Source organism: Heterodontus francisci, unplaced genomic scaffold (assembly GCF_036365525.1).
Source record: "Heterodontus francisci isolate sHetFra1 unplaced genomic scaffold, sHetFra1.hap1 HAP1_SCAFFOLD_386, whole genome shotgun sequence".
Classification (NCBI taxonomy): Eukaryota; Metazoa; Chordata; class Chondrichthyes; order Heterodontiformes; family Heterodontidae; genus Heterodontus; species Heterodontus francisci.
The window spans coordinates 535,507-546,569 of NW_027140456.1; the positions used below are offsets into that span (position 1 = coordinate 535,507).

Here is an 11,063-nt window from a genome sequence, read left to right on the forward strand (position 1 = left end):
TTTTAAATGGTTAGAGACGACTGTAAAGTATGTCAAAGGATTATAAAAAATGTCAAGTTGTTACAATGGATGAGATATAATTGTTTAGATTTATAAAGGTTTATAAAGTGTCATAACGGTTAATAAAATGCTCTAAAGTGTTATAAAGTACTTTAAATAATTTTAAAGACTTACAACGGATCATACAATGTCATAAATGATTACAGATTGTTAAAAAGGAATAAAATACTATAAATAATTATGCCTGGTTAAAAAGGAGTATGGAGTATTATAAAGGATTGGTAATAGTTATAAGGAATTATAAAGGATAGTAAAGGAACATAAAGAGTGAGAAAGGATGAATAAACAAATAAAGGTAATAAAGAATTGCACTTATTAGAATCGATTTGAGCCCGTATAAAATCGTGTAAAGCACTATAAAGTCTAATGTAGGGTGATACCGACTTAAAAACATTATCAAGAATTCAGGCTGAATGCTTTCACCATCTTCTCTCTTCCTCTTGTTGTTGTTGTTGTTGTCCTGGTTGGTATGAATACCGCCAGTGGGCGGAGCCTTCAATGACGCTTTCCACACATGCTTTCTGGGAGAAGGGCGCGGCCGCTGTTCAAAGAGCCCGCCTCTCCTTGCCCTGGAAGCTGCACCATAATTATACCTGGCCCAGGCTAATAATTTGCCCCGGGTAGGGCATCCACTCCACTGAGTCAGGATGACTCGCCTGCAAGTGCTGTCAGCCAATCAGCAGGCCTGTGCATCCTCAGTCCCAGCAGCACCAGTCGGAGCAGAGCAGACTGCTGAGAAATGTGGATGTTCACCTCTTTGCATGTAAGTGGCATTTCAGTCCTCAGTGGTGCAATCATCTGGGCCATGATGACCGGGGAGAGTATCGTTTAGGAGGGAAGCGGGACAAAAAACAAAGAAAATTACAGCACAGGAACAGGCTCTTCGGCCCTCCAAGCCTGCGCCGATCCAGATCCTCTATCTAAACATGTCGCCTATTTTCTAAGGGTCTGTATCTCTTTGCTTCCTGCCCATTCATGTAAATGTCTAGATACATCTTAAAAGATGCTGTCGTCCTCGCGTCTATCACCTCCGCTGGCAATGCGTTCCAGGCACCCCCACGCAGAACTTTCCACGAATATCCCCCCTAAACATTTCCCCTCTCACTTTGGACTCGTGACCCCTAGTAATTGAATCCCCCACCCTGGGAAAAAGCTTCTTGGTATCCACCCTGTCTATACGTCTCAAGATTTTGTACACCTCATTCAGATCCCCCTCAACCTTTGTCTTTCTATGATAATAATCCTAATCTACTCAACCTCTCTTCATAGCTAGCGCCCTCCATACCAGGCAACATCCTGGTGAACTGCAACCAGAACTGCAAGCAGTATTCCAAATGTGGCCGAACCAAAGTCTTATACAACTGGAACATGACCTGCCAACACATGTACTCAATACCCCGCCCGATGAAGGAAAGCATGCCGTATGCATTCTTGACCACTCTATTGACCTGCGTTGCCACCTTCAGGGAAAATTGGACCTGAACACCCAAATCTCTCTGTACATCAATTTTCCACAGGACTTTTCCATTTACTGTATAGTTCACTCTTGAATTGGATCTTCCAAATTGCATCACCTCGCATTCGCCCTGAATGAACTCCATCTGCCATTTCTCTGCCCAACTCTCCAATCTATCTATATTCTGCTGTATTCTCTGACAGTCCCCTTCACTATCTGCTGCTCCACCAATCTTAGTGTCGTCTGCAAACTTGCTAATCAGACCACCTATACTTTCCTCCAAATCATTTATGTATATCACATACAACAGTGGTCCCAGCACGGATCCCTGTGGAACACCACTGGTCACACGTCTCCATTTTGAGAAACTACCTTCCACTGCTACTCTCTGTCTCCTGTTGCCCAGCCAGTTCTTTATCCATCTAGCCAGTACACCCTGGACCCCATGCGACTTCACGTTCTCCATCAGCCTACCATGGGGAACCTTATCAAACGCCTTAATGAAGTCCATGTGTATCACATCTACAGCCCTTCCCTCAACAATCAACATTGTCACTTCCTGAAAAAATTCTATTAAGTTGGTAAGACATGACCTTCCCTGCACAAAACCATGTTGCCTATCACTGATAAGCCCATTTTCTTCCAAATGGGAATAGATCCTATCCCTCAGTATCTTCTCCAGCAGCTTTCCTACCACTGACGTCAGGCTCACCAGTCTATGATTACCTGGATTTTTCCTGCTACCCTTCTGAAACAAAGGGACAACATTAGCAACTCTCCAGTCCTCCAGGACCTCACCCGTGTTTAAGGATGCTGCAAAGATATCTGTTAAGGCCCCAGCTATTTCCTCTCTCGCTTCCCTCAGTAATCTGGGATAGATCCCATCCGGACCTGGGGACTTGTCCACCTTAATGCCTTTTGGAATACCCAACACTTCCTCCCTCCTTATGCCGACTTGGCCTAGGGTAATCAAACATCTGTCCCTAACCTCTGCATCCGTCATGTCCCTCTCCTCGATGAATACCGATGCAAAGTACTCGTTTAGAATCTCACCCATTTTCTCTGACTCCACGCATAACTTTCCTCCTTTGTCCTTGAGTGGGCCAATCCTTTCTCGAGTTACCCTCTTGCTCCTTATATTTGATTAAAAGGCTTTGGGATTTTCCTTATCCCTGTTTGCTAAAGATATTCCATGACCCCTTTTAGTCCACTTAATTCCTCCAGTGGCAGGTAGCTTACGCTGCTGGGGAGCCTTCTGTGTGGCACAGGGCACATGATCAGGTCGGTCCCCCTGGGTCACAAGGTGACTGCCAGGTTTTACCGATCAGCATCTAGAGGTTAAGGTGCTGAATTTTAGCAGCAGCTGTAGAAGGGGACCCTTAAATAATTGGTCACCAAAGGGTCTCAATTGGCCTGGTGAGAGCGGGCGGTTTGTCACTTCCATCGCTGCTCATAACATTATAGCGTGGGTGGGATGGTGACGGGAACAGCACCACCAGCCTTGCACACAGTTCTACACCATATCACCACCTCCAGCCCGCTCATTCTGGAGAGTTAAAACTCTGGCCTGTCTCGCATTCTGCTCAAATGGCTGGATGCCAGGCCCCGCCCCCTCTCCATTGTGTCTTCATTATGATAACCAGGCCTGCCCCAATCTCTGCACCAGTATGGGCAACATTCTCTGCCCCCATACTTCCATCCCATCATCACCATGGTAACAGGCCCCGTTATTTCATCATGGCAGCAGGGACTTGCCACCGCTCAATCACTGTGGTGACAGTAACCTTGCCCACTCTGCCTTTATAGTGACAGACTCCCTCCACCATGCTCTGTCACCACATCGACAGGCCCCATCTCTCGGATGTTGGAACTGTGAAATAAAATGCGGAAATGCTGAAAATAGTCAGTGATTCAGTTCTTCTCATCAATGAATCAATTTATTCATTCGAGTAAAGGGATATTGCAGCATATTTTTCAATTGCTTTCTGAACTTGGCCTGGGTCACAGCATAAATACAAGTGTTTGTGCAGCAACTCAGTAGCTGCAACATGAAAGCCATTTCCATTACAAAATCAGGTAGATCTGCAGAATAATACCCCAAATACAGCATTCGGAGAGCTAGCAGACTCACCGTAAACATTGCCCATAAGAGTATGAAATTCGCTGAGATAACTAACAATAAGATGATGGATTTTCTGCGGCTCTCCATTTCTGGGTCCCTGGGATTCTCCCCATTGCTACAAGCCCGGAGCCTCTTGCGCCCTCTGCTGCTCACTAAAATGTGCCTGACAGTGAAAGCGTTGAGCAGCAGAATCACAACAAATGGGACACACGGGGTTACAATGTAATGGAGGAACTCAATTCCTACCCAGACCGGAGATAACCAAACATTCATCATTACCAAACAAAACCATGGATTGTTGAACAGCACATAACGACCTGTCAACATAAAATACCAGGTGATGTTTTTCAAAGAGCTCAGCAAAGTTATTGTTCCCAGGACGACCGTCGCCGTTCTTTCCGTACAATATTTACTTTTCAACTTCTGGCAACAAATGGCCACAAATCGATCGAAGGTAAAAGAAACGGTGAACCAGACAGAACAGTCAGTGGCTGCAAACAGCAGAACGGCGTGGATATTGCAAACGTCGATAGACTGCAAGAAAAGAAACTGTTCCCGATAAAGAATTGGAATCTGCCTCAATATCAGGTCGATGATAACAACCAGGAGATCTGCTACTGCCATGGCCACCAGGTAGCGAGTGACACATTCGGAGAGACCACACTTGCCCCGTGACAGGATCATAATTGTCACTAGGTTAACTGTGAGGAAGGGAAGTAAACAGGGAAATTAGACAACAGGCTGAGTGCCAAGTTAATCGTTTGATTGAGTACATATTGAGAATGTTAAACATGATACTCTCTCCATTGATGCATTGTAATGATTGCACCTGAAAAAAATAAACAGGAAGGTCTGTGACACGATGAGAAGCAGGAGAGATTATGTGACATAAGGTATGACACTGAAATTGTTGAGCTCAATGTCGATCCTAAGTCTTCCTTCCCTCCTTTCCCTGGCTGGTGTAAAAGCTGTTCCACGTCCAATTACTCCTGGTTCTGAGCAGGTTCATTGACCTTAAATATTAACTCTGTTTCACCCTCCAAAGTTGCTGCCAGACCTGCTGAGTATTTCCAGTACTTCACTCTTGGATAGGAATTTAAATGTTGGACTGACTGAGACACAAGAAAATGAAGAAACAAACAATCACAGTCGCCACTAAATTAACAGGAAACAAGGGAAATTATCAGAAGTTTTATGTAAGGTCGGGAGTAATAACAATGGTTTCGGGCAAAATGTGTACACTAGTCCATGCATTCAGTGACAGATCTAATTGTTTTACCTGTTACAGGCCTTTCTGCGAGAGGGCAAGTTTAAATTAGGGATGGTGAGTGAGCTCAAACATAGAGTTAATAAAAACAGGTTTCAGATGGAATCGGGAGTGAGTAAATGGCTGTTTTCGGGACTAGAGGGATGTATGCAAGTATGGGACCTGAATATTCAAGGGTACTCGTCATTTCGGAGGGACAGAAAGCTACAAAAAAGTGGTGGGATAGATCTGTTAATTAAGGATGATTGGTACAATAGTGAGAATTGACCTTAGTTCCGAAGGCCAAACTGTGAATCAGTTTGGGCAAAGATAAGGAAAAGCAAAGGTGAGAAGTCACTTGTGGGAGTAGTTTGTAGGACGTCTAAGTGTAGACACACTGCACGACAGAGCATACAGAAAGAAATAATAGGGCTTGTGTGAAAGGTACAGCAATAATCACGGTAGAATTTAATCTCCATATAGTTTGGAGGAATCAGATTGGCAAAGGCAGCCCGGGAGATGAGCATGTAGAGTGCATGTGGGATAATTTCGAAGAGCAGCTTGTCCATGAGCCAACCAGAGAGCAGGCTATTCTAGACCTGGTCATGATAGCGTTGTAATAGCCAAGTCTGGATTTAACAAAGGTGAAGATTTATGCAGCAGACGGGCTGAGGCAGGGACCAGAATGTGATATTATGGAGCTGTTAATAGACAGGTTTGGTAATGGAGAGGATATGTGTTTGGAACTGAATTCAGGGTCAATCAGAATTCAGAGATTTTAAACAAGTTGGATTAGCCTCAGACATTGACCTGGGAGGGGAATTGAGTCATTGGACAGGGAACAAGGCTTATGGTGGAGCCCAAAGATCCTGACTTTGGCGCTCCAATGTTTAAATGCGAGCCATATTACAGTGATATCTAATAGCTGGAGATAGATGTTTACAAGGGACAACAGCAGCAACAAGGATGGCAGAATAAATGGCAAAACAACATCAATGCAGTTAAATATGGCGCATAGAATTATGAGCTCGATCTGTGACTCACCAGGGACACCAACAATAGCGAGGATTGGATAGTAAATGTATTGAAAAATGGTTAGTACAAAAAGGATCCGAAGTTCTAATGAGAAGGAATCATAATTTGCAGAAAGATAGTTAACATACGAGGAGATGCTCCTGCCCATTATTGTAACTTTCCAATCTACCATTCTCAGATTCTGATCCATTGTAGTAACATTCCAATATATTCCTCTCAGATTCTGGTCCATTGTAGTAACATTCCAATATATTCCTCTCAGATTCTGATCCATTATTGCAACTTTCCAATCTAATATTTTCAGATTATGACTTCTTGTTGTAACATTCCAAACTATTATAGTCAAATTTCAATATATCCTCTATCTCTCGCTCTGGAGTCACTGAAATCTGTCACTAGCAGGCTTGATGCTCCGCTGATACATTGGCTAATGGATTGAAAAAAGTGCCATATTAATAGAGGAGGGAAACACCGAGAGATACAATTAGGATCCATAGAGACTGTCGTTAATAACAGTCAATGAACAAACAGGTTCAGTTAACCCCTTTCAAATCAACAGTGCTGAACCAAAATAAATCTGATCATCGACCGGGCTCAGATGAGGATTGTTGAGGGAAGGAAAGTTGGAAACATTCGAGGCAGTGGCGAGAATCTATCAATCCCCTTGGAATATAGTATTGCTGCCAGAAGACTGTAGGGATGGAAATGTTGTGCACCGATTTTTTTAAAGGAGTACAGACTAGTAAATCAAACATTGTTGGCAGGAACATTTCTAGAGGCATAAACTTGGGTAAAATATTGGGAAAATAAATGGATTAATAAATGACTAGCATCACCGATATATTACTGGGAAATTATCTCTAAGATTGTGGAGGTCTTTGATGAAGTGACAGAGAGGGTTGATGAGAATAGTATGGCTGTTGTTATGTGTATGCATTTAAGAAAATGGTATGGTGGACAAGTATCATTTAATAGACTCGCTATATTAACTGAAACCCGTTGATTCAAGGGACAGCGATAGTGCGGATGTGACATTGACTCAGGGCCAGAAATCAGAGAGAAGTGGTGAACGTTTGTCGTCGAGGCTGGAAGGGAGTATACAGTGATTTTCCCAGGGGGCGATGGGTGGAGTGGCGGTAGGGCGAGACGACGGGTGGCTCTGAGACCCATCAATCTTCTTCTTCTTCGGCTTCCTTGTGCAGGTGTGAAAAGGAAATCCGACGCGAGCCCGAATTCCAGACCCGAACCGAACCCGACACATGTCGTCGGGACCCGTCGTAGTCGGGACGGGGGGGTAGGCCTTTGCATCAGTACATGGGTAAAGGCCTGGTCCCGGACCTGTTCCTGAAGGGATCCGTCAGCATGTGTTGTGTTTGGGTTGGGTCGGGTCGGGCTTCTATGTCTGACATTACGACTTGGTTCGGGTTTCCTTTGCACAACTCGACCTCCTTGTCTCGAGAGACAAATGGGAAGTTCATGGAGGTGGTCATTAATTTGTGGAGCAGCGCCTGGATAGGCTACAAAAGGCTACTTCGAGAGTGATAGACTCTTCCACAGGCGCTGCAGATACAATTGTTAGCTGGGGCTGTTAGACATTTGGCTCTCTCCTTGCACTTCTGCCTTTTTTTCCTGCCAACTACTAAGTCTCTTCGACTAGCCAGTCTTTAGCTCCACCATTATGGCAATCCGCAACTTCTGGCGATCACTGGCAACTGATTCCCAAGACGTGTGGTCATTGTCACAGGACTTCATGTCGTGTTTGCAGACATGTTTAAAGTGGAGACATGGACGGCCAATGGATCTGATACCCGTGACGAGCTCGCTGTACAATGCATCCTCGGGGATCCTGCCATCTTCCATGCGGCTCACAGGGCCGCTGGCTCAGTAGGGTGTATATGCTATGGGTGTTGGCCGCCTCGAGGACAGGTTGTATTCTTGCCAAATGGTGCCGAGGATTCTCCAGAGGCAGAGAAGATGGAATGAGCTGAGACTCGCACTTGGCTGACATACATTGTCCAGGCCTCACTGACATAGAAACATCGAACCATAGAAAATAGGAGCAGCAGTAGGACATTCGGCACGTCGAGCCTGCAGAGCCATTCATTATGATCATGGCTGATCGTCCAACTGAGTAACCTGTTCCCGCTTTCGACCCATAACTTTTGATCCCTTTAGACCCAAGAGCTATAACTAACTCCTTCCTGAAAACATACAATGTTTTGACCTCAACTGCTTTCAGTTGTAGCGAATTCCACAGGCTCACCACTCTCTGGCTGCCGAAAAGTCTCCTCATCTCACTCCTGAATGGTTTACCCCTAATCCTTTGGCTACGACCCCGGGTTCTGGACTTAACCACCATCGGGAACATCCTTCCTGAATCATCATTGTCAAGTCCTGTTAGAATGTTATAGGTTTCTAGGAGATCCACACTCACTCTTCAGAACTCCAGCGAATATAATCCGAACCGACACAATCTTCGCTGCATTCCCTCTATAGCAAGAACATCTTTCCTCAGATAAGGAGACCAAAATTGCACACAATATTCCAGGTGTGACCTCATCAAGGCACTGTACACTTGCAGCAAGACACCGCTGCCTCTGTATTCGAATCCATTCGCTCTGACATACCACTTTGTTTTACCGCCTGTTGCACCTGCATGCTTACCTTCAGCGACTGGTGCATGAGAACACCCAGGTCTCGTTGCATAATCCCCTCTCTCAGTTAATAGCCGTTCAGATAATAATCTGCATTTCTGTTTTTGCTACCAAAGTGGAGAACCTCACATTTACCCACATTTTACTGCAGCTGCCATGCTTTAACCCACACGCTCAACTTGTCCAAATCACCCTGAAGCGTCTCTGCATCCTCCTCACAACTCACCCTCGCACCCACTTTTGTGTCATCTGAAAATGTGAAGACATTACATTTAGTTCCCTCATCTAAGTCATTAATGTATATTGCGAATAGCTGTGTTGCTGGTGCCGATCCCTGTGATACCCCACTAGTCACTTCCTAACATTAAGAAAAAAAGCCCCATTTATCCCTACTCTTTGTTTCCTGTCCGCCAACCAATTTTCCATCCATCGCAATAGACTACCCCCAATCCCATGTGCTTTTATTTTACATGCTTCTGAAAGCCTTCTGAAAGTCCAAGTTAAATACATCCACCGACTCCCCCTCATCAACTCTACTAGTTCCATCCACGAAGAATTCTGGTAGATTTGTCAAGCATGATTTCCCTTTGGTAAATCCATGCTGACTCTGTCCGATTCTACCACTGTTCTCCAAGTGCTCTGCTATAAAATCTTTGATAATGGACTCCAGAATTTCCCCCACTACCGACGTCAGGCTCACTGGTCTATAATTCACTGCTTTCTCTCTACCTCCCTTTTTAAATAGTGGGGTTACATTAGCTACCTTTCAATCTGTAGGAACTGTTCCAGAGTCTATAGAACCTTGGAAGATGACCATCAATGCATCCATTATTTCTAGAGCCACTTCCTTAAGTACTCTGGGATGCATGCCATCAGGTCCTGGGGATTTATCGGCCTTCAATCCCATCAATTTCCCCAACGCCATTTCTCTACTAATACTTATTTGTTTCACTTCCTCTTTCTCACTAATGCCTTGTGTTACCCAACATTTCTGGTGTTATATTTGTGTCTCCTTTCTGGAGACAGAACCAAAGTATGCATTTAGTTGGTCAGCCATTTCTTTGTTCCCCATAATAAATTCCCTTGTTTCTGACTGTAAGGGACCTACATTTGTCTTCACCAATCTTTTTCTCTTAACATACCGATAGAAACTTTTACAATCTGTTTTTATGTTCCCCACAAACTTGTTCTCGAACTGGATTGTCCCCTTCTTAATAACTCCTTTGGTCCTCCTTTGCTGAATTCTAACCTGCTTCCGATCCTCAGGTCTGTTGTTTTTCCTGGCAAATTTATCTACCTCTTCCTTGGATTTAAAGCTATCTCTAATTTTCTTTGAAAGCCATGGTTTCGCCAACTTTCCCGTTTTACATTTGCACCAGACAGGGATAAATAATTGTTGCTGTTCATCCATGCGCTCTTTAAATGGTTGCCATTGTATATTCACCGTCATCCCTTTAAGCAACTTTTCCCAATCCGTCATGGCCTAGTCGTGCCATATACATTCGTAGTTTCCTTTACTAAGATTCAGCACCGGAGGCTCAGAATCAATTACGTCACTCTCCATCTTGATGAAGAATTCTGTCATATTGCAGTGGTTCGTCCACAAGGGGTCTCGCACCACTAGATTGTTAATTATTCCACACTCACTACACAATACCCAGTCTAGAATGGCTTGTTCTCTAGTTGGTTCCTCAATGTATTGGTCCAGAAAAGCATCCCGTATACAATCCAAGAATTCCTCCTCTGCTGCAATGTTAATACTTTGATTAGCCCCATCCACACTTAGATTGAAGTCAACCATAATTACATATGTTCCTTAATCGCATGTATCTCTAATTTCCTGTTTAATGCCATTCCCAACATCACCACTACAGAGCAAGGTATGAGGACACAGGCTTCAAACTGTCCGTATTTTGTTTTCTGTGTCGGTGTGCCATTTTGCCATATGCTCTTGGCCAGTCTGGACATATCAGCAGACACCTTTCTTATGCACTTGTTGATTTCTGCATCGAGAGACAGGTTACTGGTGATAGTTGAGCCGAGGTAGGTGAACTCTTGAACCACTTCCAGAGCGTGGTTGGCGATATTGATGGACGGAGCACTTCTGAGGTCCTGTCGCATGATGTTCGTTTTATTGAGGCTGATGGTTAGGCCACATTCGTTGCAGGCAGCCGCAATCCTGTTGATGAGGCTCTGCAGGCACTCTTCAATGTGAGATGTTAATGCAGCATCGTCAGCAAAGACGAGTTCTCTGATGAGGACTTTCCGTACTTTGGTCTTCGCTCTGAGACGGGCAATGTTGAAAAATCTGCCATCTGATCTTGTGTGGAGGAAAATTCCTTCTTCTGAAGTCTTGAACGCATGTGAGAGCAGCAGGGAGAAGAATATCCCAAACTGTGCAGGTGCGAGAACACAGCCCTGTTTCACGCCACTCAGGATTAGAAAGTGGTCTGATGTGGCACCTCTATGCTGAATTGTGCCTTTCATATT

At 44.4% G+C, this 11,063-nt stretch overlaps 1 protein-coding gene across 1 annotated transcript; it reads right to left on the reverse strand.

Annotated features, from left to right (window-relative positions):
* Window positions 1–3,440: 3,440 nt before the first annotated feature.
* LOC137359864 (probable G-protein coupled receptor 139) lies at window positions 3,441–7,671 on the reverse strand. The gene is made up of 3 exons (XM_068025546.1): window positions 7,578–7,671; window positions 5,929–6,003; window positions 3,441–4,339 (listed from the first exon to the last, which is right to left on the reverse strand). The coding sequence occupies exons 1-3, from the start codon at window positions 7,669–7,671 to the stop codon at window positions 3,441–3,443; spliced, it is 1,068 nt and encodes a 355-aa protein (XP_067881647.1).
* Window positions 7,672–11,063: the final 3,392 nt, after the last annotated feature.

What these genes read in the sequence shown, in the direction of transcription:
- LOC137359864 (XM_068025546.1), bottom strand. Translation starts at nt 7,671, where the DNA reads ATGAAGTCCTGTGACAATGACCACACGTCTTGGGAATCAGTTGCCAGT. An exon ending in AATGGTGGAGCTAAAGACTG is followed by an intron (nt 6,004 to 7,577) that starts GCTAGTCGAAGA and finishes CCTTCTCATTAG; the next exon opens with AACTTCGGATCCTTTTTGTA. An exon ending in CGCTATTGTTGGTGTCCCTG is followed by an intron (nt 4,340 to 5,928) that starts GTGAGTCACAGA and finishes CCTTCCTCACAG; the next exon opens with TTAACCTAGTGACAATTATG.